Source organism: Paramisgurnus dabryanus, chromosome 21, assembly GCF_030506205.2.
Source record: "Paramisgurnus dabryanus chromosome 21, PD_genome_1.1, whole genome shotgun sequence".
In the NCBI taxonomy this organism is placed as follows: Eukaryota; Metazoa; Chordata; class Actinopteri; order Cypriniformes; family Cobitidae; genus Paramisgurnus; species Paramisgurnus dabryanus.
The window spans coordinates 13,195,744-13,215,419 of NC_133357.1; the positions used below are offsets into that span (position 1 = coordinate 13,195,744).

Below are 19,676 nucleotides of genomic sequence, written 5' to 3' on the forward strand. Positions count from 1 at the left end.
GCACCGAATCTCGTTTTTTTTTTTATCCCGACCTGCATTATTCAGATTGTGTCTGACAGTGTACGATCCTCAGTGTCCAAACTGGTGCATTTCTCCCCCCTAAAGCTTTCTATCTTTGGAAATTTTCTTCAGAATGACTTTTACTTCACAGCTTGCCCTTTTAAGAGTCAGTCTCGGCCTTTGTATTGCATGACATCATGGTGGAATGAGTGTTTTGGTAAGAACTTTGCGTTCTGACACCTGAGCTGGATTCTCAAAATAGCACCACTTGGACACCTCCACACAAATATTTGAAGCCCTAATTTAGAAAGAGACATTTCTGCTGTACAGGAGCTTCAATGTATTCAAAAGATGGAGTGCCAGAAAATGCAACTATGAAATGTTGGATCTCAACTACTGAACCTGATAAGAAGGTGTGTGTATTTTTGGCAATACAGGTAATTATATGTTTGTGGCGTAGTGTTCGTGTTATTATGAAGTGAACACTGTTTTTTATATAGTTATATAGTTTGGGTATGTTCAGGCCTAAGTTTAGCTTGAAGTATCCCACTGAGCTGAAAATTGAGCACAAGGGACATCAGATGACCCAGTGATGATCTTTGAGGTTCACCATGTTACATGTTGGTTAGTTTTGAGGTTTGTTTCAAGTCAGAATCCCTCTATTTATCCAAGCAGTTTGCCAACTTCTGATCTCAGTGAATTTGCATCAGTTTTCTAAGTCTATTTATTGCCATTTTTACCTTCTTATTTAATAGACCAGTGGAGCGCAACAAGTAATTCAAGAAGGAGCAAAAGGGACCTCAAGAACTGGGGCTTCCTCGGCCCCAAAACGCTTCTTACAAGGTTGCTCTGACCAAATTGACTAGTACAGAATTTTGCCTAGCTGTACACAACACATATTGGCTTTATTTATGGGTCTGGAGAGGTTTACGTTATGAGTCAGGGGTAATTCCCACATCTATGTGCGGAAGTTGGTTTTCCAAAGCCATTTATAGATCCGTGTCTGATGGCACTTGGAAAAGGAATGTTTCCTGGATTGAAGTATTTGTGGATGTCCAACCTGTGCTTTGTCACAGAGGTCTTTGTGACCACCTTTCCTCCCCTGTCAATGATGAGAGTTATGTCCTTTAAAGACCCATTACACAGCATATCCTGTTTTTGTAATGCATTTCCTTGTCCTGTACGTTTACAAATGAGACAGGCAGCATTTGAGGTCTGAAAATGTTAAAAGTTTCTGTATTGCCCCAAGAAAAGTTTTTATTTCAGTTTACTTAAATGCTGACTTTAGAGAGATCAAAGAGGTTTTTGTTTCGTAAGACAGATCCTAAAGCTCTTGATTCATTAGAGCGTTTGAACTGCAGTGGTTTTAGCTTTTGTGGTTAAACATCTGTGCTGGTTACCCAATGGTTGTTGGTTTAAACCACAGAAATTATGATTTATGAGCTGGAACATTTTTGAGCTGTAACCCATGGGTGCTCTTGGGTACTGCCTGTATATTAAATTTACTGTAGTGCACAGTACTGTATAATTAAAAATCATACATTTCGATGTGATAAGAGGGCATTTGCTGAACAGCCAATAATTAAAAGGTCAAATGTCATTATTTTAAAACATTATTTATAGCAAGAACATACCAGTATATGCATTTGAAAATAGTAATATCCTGCATTCTTTCTTTATCATTCCTTAATCCCATATAAGAGGCTTTATCTTTTATCTGAGCCGCTGTGTATTCCCGACCTGTTTATTTATAGCCTGATAAAGATGTAGAAGACACTCATTCTTCTTTGATTGAAGTCTTCAGCGGATTCACAGGCCCTCACAGAGACCCTGAACATTGGGTTATACAGCCACTTTAAACTGCAGAGGCAAAGGTTACCACAGCATACACATAGACTTTCACTTAGAAAGCATTGCTGAAAGATCAGTTTGGATTGAGGCCATGAGAATTTTTTTCTCAACACCTCCACATGGCATTTGTGTTTGATATGATGCTCATGAGGTGAGAAACTCAAAAAAACATTATTGTCAAATAAAAAGTATGTTTTTTATAATTGCTATTACCACAGCTAGATATATTGAAATTACCGAAATATGTGCATATCGGAAACAGTTTGCATAGTGGAATACTTAATACTTTACAAAGTTATAAGGTCTTATGACCTTAAAGGCCCACTAACCTAGGCATAACCATCACATTGATAGGGAATCCCCAACAGCCTGTTTTGTGTGACTGTTCAGTATAAAGGAGATTACACATAGAAGAATAGATGGATTTGTATAATAACAAGATGTTTCTGCACACATACTGGCAGCTCATTTTCTGCTATTTAAAAGTGCATTTTTTAAGTTAGGGGGGCTTTAAAACATCTGAGGCCACCCAGCTTGTTCTGGTGCTGATGTGGTGTTGTGTTAAGGCTGTGAAGGGGATAGTTATACAGCAGGATTTGGAGACATGGAGAGGCAGCTGCGGTTATTTTAGTCTTTGTGCTGTTGTTGAGCTGCATTTCTAGTGACCCGTAAATATTCTGTAAGAAAGAGAGAGCAAAGAATTGAGGAAATAAAGAAAGTCTTGTAAGCAAGCAGCGATTTTTAACTGATCCTCCTGATCTCATTCATTTGTAGAAGCTTATGGAAAATTTCCGTTCATATGTTAAAAATAATAATATTTAGGATTACACTGTTCTTGGTAATATGAAAAAATAAATGTTTCATTTTGCTTTTTTTTTTACTTAATTTCGAGGGTATTTTTATGGTGGTTCTGGTCAGGTAATAGCCCGTCTCCTGGCTTCCACATAAGCTTTAATTTTCAGCCTAAAATATTGATACTCTGTTATGGAAGTAACGTAACCGTTGCCTTGGAAAATCTTTATCCACCTCCATTGGAAACTGTGCTTCTTTTCTCTCAGCGGACACATTTACAGTCACAAATGTCCTTACAATATGAAACAGAACATATTTGAAAGTCATATAGATTATAACAGATTGTTATAACAGATTAATGATGTAACACATGTCTTCACAACCTGATGATTTAATAGATTGACCATTGTTGTGCCATGTCTGTAGGTTTAAGTTGATTAATATACAATATAAGAGGGTTTTGAATAAACTCATTTGAGCTCGTATGGAAACATCATTGTTTCTTATCACAGCTCAGCATTTTTATTGTGCTTCAGGGGTTTCCTGTTCAACACGTCGAAACGTTCGTAAAAAATTACCGGCCAGTCTTTTGGGATTTATAAAGCAACTGGTTTTCGTTCCAGTGGCTAAAGTAAATAAATTATAACTATTGTTCAAGTGATCAAAAGAATTAACTGAGTGGGTGAGTGAGTGAGAGAGACATACAGAAAGAGAGAGAGTGCTGGCTCTCATTTTATCTTTAAAGAAAAAAAAGCGACCGCTTTGTATCTGTGATATCACAGTGAGGGCTTTGTAGTAGGGAATTGTCAGTAGCCGTTCAATACATAAAAGCTTAGTTTCCAAAATGTCGCTACTTTCAACTCACCACTTTGATTATGGTGTAGGATTGCTTTGAAACTGTGGATAGCTCATTAACAGCACTTGGTGTGGGCTGAAATCTCTCAGATTAAGTTCCATGTTATGGCTTTGCTTAAACTCTGTGAATCTACAATCATTCATTCATGTGTTTTTGTCTCTTTTGTGTGAAATTTTGGTCATTGTGCTGGTCTTCATAGAGCTGGGTGATATTTCAATCATCGGCGATGTAATATAAAACGTTGTTAAAAAGTTTGTGTAATTAAACTAGTCTGGCAATCCATTGATTGAGATTTTTAAAAAGCTTTTTTGAACTTTTTATCTTCTGTGATTCATTATATGCTACATTTTTGGCTACACTGTTAGAAAAAAATGGTCAAAAAGGGTCCCAGGCTGTCACTGCGGCAGTACCCTTTGAAGAGGGCCTACTATGTACTATTTAGGTACAGTATACATTTGGTACTAATTTGTACCTTTGAGGTACTAATGTGGAGTCTTTGGTACCAATAATTTGGCATTGTGAAAAGTAAAAGTTGGATTAACTTAAAGGAACATGCCTACATTTTGGGAGTTTAGCTTATTCACAGTATTCCCCAGAGTAAGATAAGTCAATACATCTTTTTGCATCTCCGTCCATGCCGCAACTCTGTCTGACGCAGCTCCCGCTAGCTTAGCTTAGCACAAAGACTGGAAGTGAATGGCTCCAGCTAGCAAACTGCTCCCAACAAGTGACGAAATAACGCAAACATTTTCCTATTTATGTGTTGTGATTTGTATAGTCACTCCGTGTACAAATAACAAGGTCATATGAGACACAGCCATCTTTTAACAGTATGCATACTGGGAACTATATTCTTAGAAGGTGAAGCACTGCTACTTGGGTGGAGTGATTTGCACAACTCTGACCGAACTCTCTGCTCCTCACCAGGGGGCTTCTCGGGTGCTGCAAGCAAATCACCGCCTAAGTAGCAGTGCTTTGCCTTCTGAGAATATAGTTCCCAGTATGTATACTTTTAAAAGATGGCTGTGTCCCATATGACCTTGTTATTTGTACACGGAGTGACTATACAAATCACAACACATAAATAGGAAAATGTTTGCGTTATTTTGTCACTTATTGGGAGCAGTTTGCTAGCTGGAGCCATTCACTTCTAGTCTTTGTGCTAAGCTAAGCTAGCGCGGGCTGCTTCAGACAGAGTTACAGCACGCACGGAGATGAGAAAGGTATGTATGGACTTATCTAACTCTGGGGGATACGGTGAATAAGTTAAATTCCCAAAATGTGGGCGTGTTCCTTTAAATTACTTCAAAATTACAAAATTTTAAATTTGTTGATGTTTTGTTTTCTTTATTTTTCTCACTTTCATTAAAAAATGTAAGTTGAAAATGTCTAATATTTTAGGTGTTACCAATTGAAAGAATTATTTTTTTTAAAGTGATTTTTCACTTAAACTAAGAAAATGAAAGCTTATTTTTTTAAGGTGTTACCAATTAAAGTATGTTTTTTTTAAGTAGGGCAGCTTTCACTTTTTACAGTGTGAGGTATTAATATGAACTCTTTATGTGTGTCTTTTTTGAAAGGGTGCCACCCCAGTGACAACTAGGGACAATTTCCACCCACAATTTTTCACAATGTATATCGCATAACATTTATATGCAAAACATATACTGTATTGTATAGTAAATGTTTAATTGGATAGTTTCTTAGTAAATCTTAAAATGTAGTCTTAGGCATTGCAGCGGTAAATTTTGCAGCACTATGCAATCCCACAGTGGAACCAGAAGCAGTTAATCAAAATATTTTGGGGTCGAGACCAATAATATTCCCTGTCTTCAAATATGCAAGAGGAAACAGGAAGTGCCCTCCCAAGGGTTGCCAAAAAATCCCTCTTTAGGGGCAAGAGGGACGGCTTAAAATCATACAGTGCATCCACAGTGATATCCTACGAAACTGCAGTGACTTTGTATCGTAGCTGTCATTTTAAACGCTGTCAGGAGTTCTTGCAGCGATCCATTAAAGACAGATGTTGACTAAACGCAATGTCTCCATGCACAGGCTGAATGGTTCACTGTCAATGCTTGGCTTTGTCAGAGGAATGCAGCTCTTTAACACTCACAAATCAACATCTGTCATTTGAAATAAAAAACATGCGTCAGTTAAACCGAAACTTTTCCAGCTGTGGATTTTTTTCACTTCTTAAAAATTCGATATAGCTGTTCACATTTAGGACTTTCAGTTTTCCAGTTTGCACCTGTCACTTATGTAAGACATTTTGTTAAGTCTATTATTTGTTTTGGCTCTGGGTTTTTTTCTCACTTGTTCCCACACTGTCCTTGACATGACGACATCACACACATTGTACCTAACTCTCCTCTTGTTCCACTCAGTGTTTTTCAACAATAATTTTCCTGTATCCCTTGACCCTTTAACCTCAATCCCAGAATTTTCCTTTGTCTGGGTACCACCCTGTGCTATAGCGTCCACTATGGAGGCTTTGCCCTCTCCGTACATTTTAAGAACTGAGCATCTGGATTACAGTCAGTTCAAAGCAGAAATATTGTAATATGTAATTTTTTTTAATGCAGCGCTAACCTTTAGTGATATCTGACCCAGTCTGTGAAAACCCATCTTAAAGTCATTTTTTTGTGATTAATTGTTTTCTACATATAACATTTTTTCATAATGCAAAGAACATATAGATTAATATATAGATATGAAAATATCAAGGGTTATTATATTTATGTATTTATTTATTTTTATTTATGTATTTATATATATATTTATTAATTTTTATTTTATTTATTTTATTTATTTATATTTATATTTATATTTATATTTATATTTATATTTATATTTATATTTATATTTATATTTATATTTATATTTATATTTATATTTATGTAATATTTTTTCCCCATATTTTTTCATATTTTTATTTTTCTGCTCTAATCTCATAATTAGATTGAGACTTTAGCCTGAATTTCACAGACAGGGTTACACTGTCAGAAATAAAGGTACAAAACTGTACCTTTTCCGTCCATGGGCTGTACCCTAAGTTTCCGTTTGGTACCTTTACACAAATAAAAAACAGAATACAATTTTGGGTAGATTACTGTACCTTTAGAACCTACATTGTTAGAAAAAAGTCAAAATATATAACCTAGCTGTCAGTGGGACAGCACCTTTAAGAAGGCAATTGTATGGACCATTAGGTACAGATATGTAAATTTAGTACCAATATGTACCTTTGAAATACTAATATGTATTTTTGAGGTACTAATAAGCTCTCTTTGGTCCCAGTATGTACCTCTGAGGTACTAAAATGAAATCCTTAGGTGCAAAGCTGTACTTTTTGAAAGGGTACAGCCCCAGTGACAGAAAAGGTACAGTTTTGTACCTTTATTTCTGAGAGTGTACATGGATATTGAATATGGTCAAACATGGCTGCTATATATGGTTTATCTATTTTGCTGTCCTTATTGAATTTTTTAGATAAACATAAGCTCCTGTTCCTGTTCTGCAGCTCTGTTGTTTGAGCATTGCATGCGTAGCCCAAAATGTAATGGGTTCGACCCCCAGGGAACACAAATATTGATCAAATGTAATGCACTGTAAGTGGTTTGGATTAAAAACTCCCAAATACATTGATAAAATTCAGTGTAATGTAACTGGTTTTAATCCTTTTAAAGCTTCGATCTTGGATCTACGCATTAAGGTGTGCAATCTCAAACCAGTTACACGCTACGATTCTCACAGCCGTGAGTGTGAAATTCTGTTTAGGGGCTGAACAACAACAAAATACCCTGCCAGTTGGCTCCATGACTTTATGGAAAGAGTTTTCGTCTCGTTTAAGCACATTTGACATTTGGATCATTAGTGTCTGGGAATAGACTGGTGCAGAAATCAGTGAATCTCTGTCCAAATGCATTCCACAGAGGCACAGAACAAGACCAGAAGACTACTTCAAGTGTTTGATTCAGCGTGAAGGGTTCTAGGGAGGAGGAGGGCAATGAAGGTCGAGTTGAAAGAGTGGGAATTGAAAGGCAGAGGGCGAACACATTGGCTCAATCGGCCCTTTGTCTCGCGCACAGGCCCAGTGTGTTCAGACGAGCGTTCGGACCACAAAGCCGTCACAGTTTTGCGGTGTCCCTTTTAATAGCTAAAGCAGTTTATGGATTAGGAAGATTCGTAATTTTTCCCTACTTTTATTTGTCTGTATTTGCCCTTATTCGAATTTGGTGTCAATACCGTTGGCGGTGTTTGACAGGGGATTTCCTAAGCGGAAAGATCAAGTTGGGCATGTGAGTTTAAGAACGTGGCTTTCAGAGTTGCAGTCTTATTAGTGAAAGGCGGTTAGATGACATCAGAGAGCACTGGGCCTCTACAGTGATTTCGTTAATCACGGGGTCAGGGACATCACTTTGACGGGGTCTTTTGATTTTTTTATATATATGCTCTGTCCGACATTTTTTATAGTGTTACCATTGCCAGAATGTTACAATGTGGACAAAGACAATCTGTCAAGACCTTTGGACATGCTTAGGTTTTTTATCTCTTTCTGTCCGTTAATGACCAAAGTTAACTTTGCCGTTAATGAGAGCTTTCTTTTTTCGAAGGAATGGAGGATGCCATTAACCAAGCAGGCAACTGTAATTAGAGAAAATTGAACTGAGTTCTGTAATGGGTCCACTTTCTATCGCAAATCCAATGGGCTAATTTCCAATAAACTGTGTGTACGTAACGTATACATACATTTGACGGGACTTTGACAGCTGGTGTCCATATGAAAAGAAAGAACAATAGCACATGTTAATTTATCTCAGTGATGTTTTGTCAATTTGAAAATCAATGAATGCATTAAAAAGCGAGTAAAAGGTCAAAAGAGTTTGATTAGGATGTTTGTACGTAAGTGCTCTGTGACCTATGGAGTAGACGGTCCATTTGGCAGCTTCATATTAAATGATTCTGCAGCCAAACTATGGCAAGTGGCAGCTAACTGCAAGAAAGAGCACAAATATTGACTTCCTTTCCCAACTCAGTTTGACAAACTGAAATTGAGTAAACTCACCCAGGCGAGCTGCCGGCAGTGCAGTTAAAGGACTTAAGCTTTTCAAAGGTTGATATATTGGCTAGTTGCTTTTTAGAGAGCTTAAGAAAAATGGCAGCTTTGGCACAAGATTTGGAAACATAAATGCTAAAACCTTTATGTATAGATTTTGTAATGATTTTTACAGTATACTATGACTATGAAGTTTCTTCCGTTGAGAGCTTGAATAATAGACGAACGATAATCCACCTTTGCCAATTGCAAGAATACAAATAAAGTTCCCGGCGTGGAGTAATACCGTACCTCACAGCACATCTAATATAAGTCAGTGGAGTTTGACAAAAACTATGATAAAACCTGTTGGAAAGCATCTTTTGCAGTGATTTTTGTGTGAGCAAATTAGTGAACACCCCTGGCCACTCGGTGAGTTTCACATTTTGTAAACGAAAGTTTAATGCATTTTAGGAAGGATTGTTCCAGTGCACCTATATACCCATTGTAAAGGTGGGAGGTGATACAACACCCGAAAATTCTCGGGACAGCATCATATGTCCAAATTGCAGTCATAACCGTTCTATTTCATCATAAACAATCTGAAAACAGGGCTTTAAGTGAAAAATACCGAACTTGCCCTTTAAGGTCAAGATTGATTTTGTAGTGACCATCCACTACATCTCTTTATACCAAAGACCACGGTTCCTCACATCCTACCCTGGAGAGCCGGTGTCCTGCAGAGTTTAGCTCCAACCTTAATCAAACGCACCTGAGCAAGACAATCGATGTCTTCTCGATCTTTAGAAAATCACAGGTAGTTATGTTTGATCAGGGTTGATGTTAAACTCTGCAGGACACTGGCTCTCCAGGGTAGGATGTGAGGAACCCTGCCATAGACTGTAAAAAATAATGGATGTAGTTTCCGTGACGTCACCCATAGGTTTGTGAAGAGTTTTTATGAAGCCAGTAGTTGGTGGAGCCTGCCTGCACCATCTTGGATGTATGTCACCGTGCATCTCTCGTGGATCATTGGTAAAGAGGTGGGATGTGGGTGAAGTTGAGGTGGCTGGTTGCTGAAACCACCCCTGCTTAATTCGAGGGTAGTAACAGCAGTGGCTGTTCAGCCGTCACTCAAGTGCCCATGCCCTGAATTATGCAGAACTTTAAGGCTTAAAGGAACAGTATGTAGGATTGTGGCCAAAACTGGTACTGCAATCACACAACTGGTGGCCAATACACAATATGACAACATAAACATCAGTTGAGGGCTGCAACTCCACTTTTTAAATGACAATATCCTGGCCGGACTGCTGTTGTCAGTGATATAAGTATTTGAAATGAAAATGATTTCAGTGACATATCAGGGCCATTTTATGATTAATTGATATAAATTTCTTACATACTGTTCCTTTAATATAATTTGAACAAATGAGTTACAAAAAACCACCCCCCTCACGGTCGTCGTGAAGGGCAAAATTTGCTTTATAGACCGAAATCACTGCTTGTATCAGGCTGTAAACACATTATTTTCTGCTATAAAGTTGGGCTTTTTCATTATTGGGGGTCTTAGGGAATTGACTCCCTTTTTTTGCGCCAGCCTCTAAAGGCCAATCGATGAATTGCGGTTTAAGTCACTTCCGTATTGGTTTCATAAGGGAGATCGGAAGGTTGCCCCTCGCTTTATACACCTGTACATAGTCATTTATGTCCATAATCTGCTGTAAACATTATGTAACACTGATAAACATTTATGTGTCCTTTTCTTCATTCTTAAAATAAATGTTCCTATCAGATATACAGTAGTGGACAAAGTGATGTCCAGGGGAAAATTTGTCCAATTTTTGCTTTTGATTGACCTCAGGTTTGTTTAAAACATCAAAATATGAGGCGAATGTTACAAAATGGACAAAACTAAAATTTTAAGGTATTGAACAAAACAATTCGGCAAAAAGGCAAACCAGTGTATCAGAGAATAATCTTGATTGTATTAAAATACACAAAAATGCATAGAAAAAAACAAAAGCTCACAGGTAATAAAACATACATTGACTACAGGTTTATCTGTTATTGATTGTTAATCCACTTTTGTGGTAATATTGTGTAGTCATTACCCTGGGGTATAAACTTTGCACGTTGTAATTTTTTGCCAAGCTGAACTTTACTGTAAAAATTGTGTATTCATATTGATTTGTTTGATGCATTTTAATCAAAATATTAGATTAAAGAGTGAAGATGCCAATTGTTCAAAGTTGGACATCACTTTTGACCACTGCGTATTACAGTTTCTTTTAGTTTTAAAGGTCACCTAATATGAGAAACTTACTTTTATATTGTTTTTACTTAATTGTGTCACCTGTGTGTACACAACCACCCTGTAATGCAAAAAATCTGCCCACTCCTTTTTTTTTAAAATCCACATAAAACCTCAACAGTCTCATGGGACGAGCTATTGGCATTTTCTGAGCAAACTGAAGTCACTTTGCACAGGCCCTGCCCACATGGCCTCCAGTTAGGTCATAATTTCTATTCTCTTTACCTAATTCATTGCCGCACGTTATTTATGAACAATAAAATAAGGTGATTGTCTTATTAATGTTATGTTTTCAAACAAGCATTTGTATTTAAAGGAGCATTTCACCCGTAGAAACATTAATCTTTATTGAAAGTGTGTCATATTTGTAGTCGAAATGTAACATATATTTCGAATTTGGTGCCTATTTGACCGAGAAAAGGGGTGTTTGTAGTCTCACCCCCTCAACAAAGATATTAGACTTCCTGCTTTCAATGATGCAAAATGATGATTTGTGATGATGAAAGAAGGAAGTGCAACACTGAAATCTGTTTTTCTCCTGTGTCAGTGGCAACTGAGGAAATGATGCACGACCATTGAAAAACATGACTGGGGTTCTAACTATACAAAGCTTAATGCAAATGGGTGAAGTGTCCCTTAAATGAGACGTAGCCAAAAAAACTTCAGTGGCCTTCTGGGGACACCTGAGACTAATATTACATTTTGAAAAATTGTCATATTAACTGACTTTTAACTAAGTTAGTTACTTATATAATTCTAATGGTTATATACCACTACTTTTTGTTTTGCAGTCTACTATCGTGCACTGGTGAACTTCACAAACTCCTTCCAGTATGGACCAGAACTGGATGACATATACTCTACTGCTTTCATGGAGATTTCATCTGCCGTTGTCGATACGGTATATGCATTTGCTCTTGTTTGAATTCAGGTGTAAAGTTTGAATTTGATGCACAGAAGCCAGCATCACAAGGCCAAAGTGTTTAACAGTGTTTATCTCATTCACAGCTTGAGTCCGACTACAACACAATTCCAGGAGTCCAGACCGTGAATGTGGTTCTCATTAAGTAAACATCATTTTCAATTTTATACCCCAAACGTATTATGCATGTTTTCATGTAAATAAACAGTCAGTTTGCTCTTATTTAAAGGCATCTCTTACATCTGACACTCTTCTGTTGTTTTCTACTCTAAGTAAATGCATAAATGTCAAATGCATAAGTTTACTTTCACGAGCACCAAGTAGATACATTTCATCATGAACATTCAGATTGCTCCTATTTCCTTGCTTTCATTCCTGCAATAAACTTAAATTTTTTTCTGGTTAAGGTACTCCTGAATAACTGCTTCTCTTTATGTTGCAGGCAACTTGGCAAAGATGTGTTTGTGGAGCTGGACGTTGGCTCGGAAAACAACTCAAATGAACCTCAAATCAGAGGGGTTCTGTACTCTGTGGTTAAGGAGGGCACCATTGCCTCATACGAGACCTCGGTGGTGGGATTTGATTTTAGACGACTTGGAGAAGGTACGGCAATCACAGCTATTTTTCACATACGATATATAATAAAATTTATCTTGATTATCCAACCGATTGATTTGATTTTATACAGCAATATAATTTCAATTCTTTCACAAAAATACAAAAGTAAAATTTTATATTATAATAGAAAATAAATACATTTAGATTTTGCATTTATTTGCATTGAGATTTTGCTAAATAAATTTTCACCTAGTCTTTTATGCAATACAATCTGCATAACTATTCTTGCAGTTCTGTTTGGAAATGGTCCTAAAGTCATACAATAGAGTTTAGTCTACATAATATTTGTGTCTGGTTCATAGCTGATAACCTTCCTCCCGTGGAGACCACCATTGTGCCAGGTTTGTCCTCAGCCAGGCCCAATGCATGTAGATTGTAGTTCGATGAGATTGCACTCCATACTTTTGAGCATTGCAAGAAAATGTCATAAAAAGTGGCACCTACATGCATGTTTGCACATGTAAGGATGTTTTTAATGAGAAGCTTTGCATGGCCGGGCATTGACTGAAGTGATGTTGAATTCTCAAATGTGGCTACCTTGCATCATATATAGTAGATAGTTTGGTATGATGCTTGCCTTACAAAACCATTGTGAATGCTCATCATTATTAATGAACAGACAGATATACTAAAAGTAAATTTGAATTTAATACAATAAAATGAGGGAGAGACAATAAAACATTTGGTTTAATTTTTGCTTATTCACTTTAACTTTGGTTGAAATTAACTTGGATGCATTAAACAAAACTAGTTTTTTTTTGCTTAATTAAATTTGAGATTAAACACCAGATGAAGACATCTGGTCTAGACAGTATGCAAATCCTATAAAACTGTTTTTTATCTGCTAATACAAATACATGCAGCCAAAGGAATCAGCTTTCATATACTCAATGAAATAGCAGGTCTAGCATGCCATTGACATTTATATCTTTTACTACATTATTGTGTTATTTCTTGGCTTACTGCATTGCAATAAATACAATTAGTCATAGTGTTGTATGCATCAATCTTTACCATTCAGTGAAGCCCCGGGAATGTTTGCCTGATGAGTTCACCTGCAAGGATGGACACTGTATCAACAGAGATTATGTGTGTGATAACCGGCCTGACTGCAATGACTTAAGTGATGAAATGAACTGTGCTGGTGAGTGAGATTGCATGCGTTTAATAGTTTGACATGTGAACTATGACATCGCATTGTTGCTTATTTTGGATTGGCTAAATAATTTTTGCACCAATGGATAATATTTGCTTTCAAAGCTCCTGTTCCTAGACCTGCCACTACACTTCCACCTCCAAGAACCAGGCCTCCACCCGGGCCGGGCCCTTGCCGCGAAGACCAGGCCACTTGCCAAAACGGACAGTGTATCGCACGGGATTATTTGTGTGATGGCGAACAGGACTGCGCTGATGGCAGCGATGAGTTTAGATGTGGTAGGACATACTGCAGGATGCTTTAAAACTTAGGGCTCCCGAAAACACACGTTTTATACTGATGATCATAACTGTAATTCAACAGGAACTCCTTCTCCATGTGAACCCAATGAGTTTAAGTGTCAGAATGGCCGGTGTGCTCTGAAACTATGGCGTTGTGATGGAGATAATGACTGTCAGGACAACTCCGATGAGATTGACTGCCGTAAGTCAGACCTACTACGCCGGAGTTACAGATACTAAATCTTGTTAAAGGAAAACAGCACTTTTTTTCAATATTTTACTATGTTCTTACCTCAACTTAGACAAATTAATACATACACTGCAAAAATGATTTTCAAGAAAACAGTTTCTTAGTATTTTTGTCTTGTTTTTAGTAAAAATATCAAAAAATTCTTAAATTAAGATGCTTTTTATTGGTAAGCAAAATGACCCAAGACAATTAGTCTGATTTTTAGACCAAAAATATCAAATTTAAGTGATTTTGTGCATTAAATAAGCAAAAACAATCTGCCAATGGGGTAAGCAATTTTTTTGCATTTTTCTTGAATTTTAGTGTTTAAGAAAAATTTTCAAGATTTTTTTGCTTACCCCATTGGCAGATTATTTAGCTTGTTTTATGCACAAGATCACTTAAATTTGATATTTTTGGTCTAAAAACCAGACTTAATTTTTTGAGTCGTTTTGCTCGTAATTTATGAATTTTTAGATATTTTTACTGAAAACAAGACAAAAATACTAAGAAAATGTTTTCTTGAACATCATTTTTTGCAGTGTACCTATCTTTTTAATGCGTGCAGTTAATCTTTGTACAGTGCCTTGTGAATGTGTTAGCATTTAGCATAGCTCCATTCATTCCTTTGGCTCCAAACAGGGATGAATTAAGAAGCCACCAAACACTTTCATGTTTTCCCTATTTAAAGACTGTTACATGAGTAGTTACACGAGTAAGTATGGTGGTACGAGCAAGTATTTTGTTTGGAGCCATAAGAATGAATGGGGCTAGGCTAAATGCTAACACATTCAAGAAGTGCTGTACAAAGATTAAAAGTGCACACGTTGAAAAAGATGTATGTATTAATTGATCTAAGTTGAGGTAAGAACATAGTAAAATATTGAAAAACGCTGGTGTTTTCCTTTAAATACATATCTTGAGTATGTAGGTTTTTTATTTGCACCGGTTATAATAATTACTTCTTTCCTAGCTTTAAAGTGGTTAAAAAATAAGAAAAGCTATTAGTTTTTAATTTGTTGTGTTGAAGTGCTTTGTTTAAGACCCCTGCAATTATAAGAATTACGGAGGACAAGTAAAAAAATACTACAAGTAATAATAATACTAAGATTTTACTTTACTTTACATTTACAGACGCTTTTATCCAAAGCGAATTACATTGCATTACAAGGCATACATTTTCTATCAGTATGTATGTTACTTGGGTTTGAACCCATGACCTTTTGCACTGCTAATGCAATGCTATACAGGAACACAGCTGCCCTCAAATTTTTACCGAAATGTACATACTGTATACAACTCTGAAACTAAAATAATTTCTGAGTTTCCCAGTCCTACAGTAAATACGACTTGACAGCCTGTTCATGTCCAGTTTCCGAGTAGGAAACTCTTATTTACATAATCCCCGTAGCACATGTAGGCAGCATAGTCTAGAATGACCAATGTTTATGAATGATTGTGGACTGTACAAGTCTTTTTCTCATTTCTACAGCCACTAAAGGTCCAAGGGACACCTGTGCTCCGGAGCAGTTTGTGTGTCTTTCTGACCGCCACTGCATTCCTGCCAGCTACCAGTGTGATGAAGAGCCAGACTGTGCTGACCGCTCCGATGAATACGGCTGTGGTAAGACCTGCAAATCTATCAATTTTTTTTCTCACGAACAAGCGAATCGTGTAATCCTGGTGTGCAAATTAAGATTTGCATTTAGCAAATTGGTACCATTTTTATGGATTTCAGTGATGTGTTGATCTTTAAAGTCACTTTGGATTAAATCATCTGTTGAATAAATAAATAAATCTACCACATTATTTTTTTTCAGTTACAGACTGCCATTTTTGATAAAAATAGAGGTATCTTCTATGCGTGTATTTGTGATGTCAATATTTTCCCTGCCTATGTTGGCATTCGTAAATGGAACTGTTCATGGTAATGGAAATTATGGAAATGTGATAATACATTTTGCTCTTATTATATTTAAGCACCTCCAACCGTGATCGCCCCGCCGCAAGAGTCAGTTTCAGCAGCGCGGGGGGACACCGTGACCTTTACTTGTGTTGCCACTGGTGTGCCCACTCCTATCATCACATGGCGACTTAATTGGGGACACCTACCAGCAAATAACAGGTAGATTACTGCATGTGCTCAATCCATCAGCTTACTGATGTAGATGAACTTCAGAAGTGTTTGCAAATGAAAATCAAATCTACATTAAACAAATAGTTCATGTTATGAGACCTGCTGTATTAGTCCTTATTCTCTTAAAGGGTCAAAAGTGTAATGCAATTTATTAATTTTATTTATTAAATTAGATAGCCCCACCCCCAAAGTCACGCTGTTGGTTTAGCCAGTGTTGGGATTTTGTGAGAATGGAGTGTGAATATACACGGATCTGATTGTTAGTCTATTATTTATAGAATAACAATGACCAATGAGAAGGGCCAGGGAACGCTCACCATCCGTGACGTGAAGGAAGGAGACCAGGGCGCGTATACCTGTGAGGCCATCAATGCTAAAGGCCTGGTGTTTGCCATTCCTGATGGAGTTCTCAGTCTTTCTCAGAGACCAAATCCAGGTGCCGTGTTTCAGCCTATATTTGAATTGTAATAATTTTCATCAAACTTTTTTTCACTGTTCTGTTTAGACACACTGCAAAAAATGACTTTTTTTACTTAGTATTTTGTCTTGTTTTAAGTAAAAATATCTAAAAATTCTTAAATTAAGATGTATTTTCTTAATGAGCAAAATGTCCTAGGAAAATAAGTCTAGGTTTTAGACAAAAAATATAGTATTTAAGCAAATTTGTGCTTAAAACAAGTAAAAAATCTGCCAATGGAATAAGAAAAATTTTCTTGAATTAAGTGTTTATGAAAAAAGTAAGTTTTAAGTAAAAATATCTAAAAATTCTTAAATTAAGACGTATTTTCTTGATGAGAAAAATGTCCTAGGAAAATAAGTCTAGTTTTTAGACAAAAAAATATAAAAAGTTAAGCAAATTAGTGCTTAAAACAAGCAAAAAAAAAAAAGTCTGTCAATGGAATAAGGAAAAAGTTTCTTGAAATAAGTTTACTTTTAAATATTTTTTCCTAGGTCATTTTGCTCATCAAGAAAATACATCTAAATTTAAGAATTTTAAGATATATTAACTAAAAACAAGACACAAATACTAAGAAAGAAAGTCAATTTTTGCAGTGCATGAGCTGTAAGTGGCAATACTGCAAAAATAGATTTTCTTACTTATTGTTATATTTTTGTCTTGATTTTAGTACAAATATCTACAAATTCTTACATTTTAAAAATGATGTGAGAAAATATTTCTTGAAATTTTCTTGAATTAAGTGTTTAAGAAAAAATAGTTTTTTCTTACCCCATTGACAATGTTGTTTTTTCTTGATTGTTTTAAGCACATATTCACTTAAATTTTATGTTATTGTCTAAAAATTTTCTTAGGGCATTTTGCTCATCAAGAAAATACATTTTTAATTTAAGAATTTTTTATATTTTTATTGAAGACAAAAATACAAAATTACTTTCTTACCTTTTCGTCTTGTTTTCAGTAAAAATATCTAAAAATTCTTAAATTAAGACGACATAGAAAAATAAATACAAAATTTAAGCAAACCTGTGCTTAAAACAAGCAAAAAAATCTGCCAATGGACTAAGAAAACTTTTCTTGTTTTAAGTGTTTATGAAAAAAATTATCTTATTTCAAGAAATTTTTTCTTATTCTATTAGCAGAGTTTTTTTTTGCTTGTTTTAAGCACTAATTTACTTAAAGTTTAAATTTTTTTCTAAAAACTAGACTTATTTTCCTAGGTCATTTTGCTCATCAAGAAAATACATCTTAATTTAAGAATTTTTTTTTTTACTGAAGACAAAAACAATAAAGTAAGAAAGTCATTTTTTGCATTGCTGTGTGACTTGTTAATATATTATCTAAATATTAATTAACTATGCCAATAACTTTTATGACCGTATTAATTTAGAGATGATATGTATATGAACTAAAAAAATTATTTGTCACTCCATGTGACAATTTAAAAGGTAGTGGTGGCAAAATAGCTCGAAAACCCAAAATTTCTGCTTTCCCTTCTTTTTCCTTTATTCACTTGAAATCTTAATACTTTAACATTCCAAATACAGCACATCTAAGTTACAGTGCTGTCCAAACCCTCCAGATAATTGTCTTTCTTTCTCTTAACTAATGCTTTCTTTCCATGCATGTCATTAGACAGATGTCATCCCTTAATTTGCATGACACAGTTCACCCATGCTGTTCTGTTGTATGTCCATTGCATGTTGTGACTGGTGGGGCGTCTTAATTCTAATGGTGGTGGCCTTACCGTCCTCTATCTTTCATGTTGTTGTTGTCGTCCAGTTGTGTCATCCTCTCTGTACGTGTTATCAGGTAATTGCCCTGATGGACACTTTAGTGTGGGTGATCAACATCACTGCATGCCCTGCTTCTGTTTTGGCATCACAAAGAACTGTCAGAGCACCGGACACTACCGCAGTCAGATCACACTGCGCTTCACTGAGGAGGAGGACTTCAAAGGTACCCGTACTATTACCATCTCTCCCTTATTTGCAGTTGTAATTTCACATTATAGTTGAATGAATGCATAATTGGTTTGTGTGTTTTTCTTTCTCTCCACAGGAGTCAATGTGTCATTTCCCAGTCGTCCTGGGACCACTCCACCACTCTCACCCACTCAGATGATGATCGATTTAGACTATGAAGAGTTTCAGCTTGTAGATCTGTCTCGTCGCTTCCTCGATCAAGACTCCTATTGGTCTTTACCACGCCAGTTCCTGGGCAACAAGGTTCTCCTAAACTCTCCATAACAAAAAAATTATATAGCATGTATACAGTATTTTTACTCATTCTCTCACTCTCCTTTTACTCCACCTACGTTAAGATCTAGCAAACACTTGTTTGTCCTGGTGTTAAGGTTGAATTTGTGTTTGGCAGGTTGACTCATATGGAGGTTATCTGAAGTATAAGGTGAGATACTTTCTTCAGCGAGGAGGATCTGAACCAAAGGAAAAGCCAGATGTTGTGCTGACTGGCAATGGGCAGAGGTTCATTTACCGCAGAGGAGAGCCAACTTATCCTGACACCATTAACCAAAGAGAGATTAAGTTCACAGAGGTGTGTCTTAGGGCTTACTCACATTATTTGATGTGAAACACAACTGAGTGTGTTTGACCCCCAAAGTCTGGTTCGTTTGACTAGTGTAATCAGATTGGTTAAAGGGGATATAGTTCAACCAAAAATAAAAATTCTGTTAGCATTTACTCACCCTCATGTTGTTCTAAACCTGTATGAGTTTTTATTCTGTTGAACAGTAAAGAAGATATTTCGATAGTTGACCCATTGATATAGTAGGAAAAGCAAACACTATGACAGTTAATAGGTATTTAAATTGTAGTGTTTAAATATTCGCTTTAAAATACAGAAATTAGTTTGTTAACTATACACATTTTTAAATGTATAAATATCCTAAAAAATCTTCAAAATAATCAAGATATTTATTATTAAAATCTTAAAATATAAATATACCTTTTTTGTTTTATTATATAAATGATTTCAATGATAAATATGTTTTTTGTAAGCAGAT

The 19,676-nt window shown here is 36.0% G+C and overlaps 1 protein-coding gene across 19 annotated transcripts in view; it reads left to right on the forward strand.

Moving 5' to 3' along the window:
• hspg2 (heparan sulfate proteoglycan 2) overlaps positions 1-19,676 on the forward strand; it is a 122,391-nt gene that overhangs the window by 34,596 nt on the left and 68,119 nt on the right. For 14 of the 19 annotated variants that reach the window (XM_073812936.1, XM_073812941.1, XM_073812938.1 and 11 more), the window contains exons 4-16: positions 11,643-11,752; positions 11,860-11,918; positions 12,216-12,376; positions 12,694-12,732; positions 13,413-13,535; positions 13,652-13,825; positions 13,911-14,030; positions 15,550-15,681; positions 16,038-16,182; positions 16,473-16,630; positions 18,434-18,610; positions 18,713-18,879; positions 19,028-19,207. In XM_073812936.1, coding sequence (XP_073669037.1) covers positions 11,643-11,752; positions 11,860-11,918; positions 12,216-12,376; positions 12,694-12,732; positions 13,413-13,535; positions 13,652-13,825; positions 13,911-14,030; positions 15,550-15,681; positions 16,038-16,182; positions 16,473-16,630; positions 18,434-18,610; positions 18,713-18,879; positions 19,028-19,207 — 1,745 coding nt within the window. The remainder of the gene's footprint in view (positions 1-11,642; positions 11,753-11,859; positions 11,919-12,215; positions 12,377-12,693; positions 12,733-13,412; positions 13,536-13,651; positions 13,826-13,910; positions 14,031-15,549; positions 15,682-16,037; positions 16,183-16,472; positions 16,631-18,433; positions 18,611-18,712; positions 18,880-19,027; positions 19,208-19,676) is intronic. The other 5 variants (XM_073812939.1, XM_073812949.1, XM_073812952.1 and 2 more) reach the window with 3 other exon arrangements.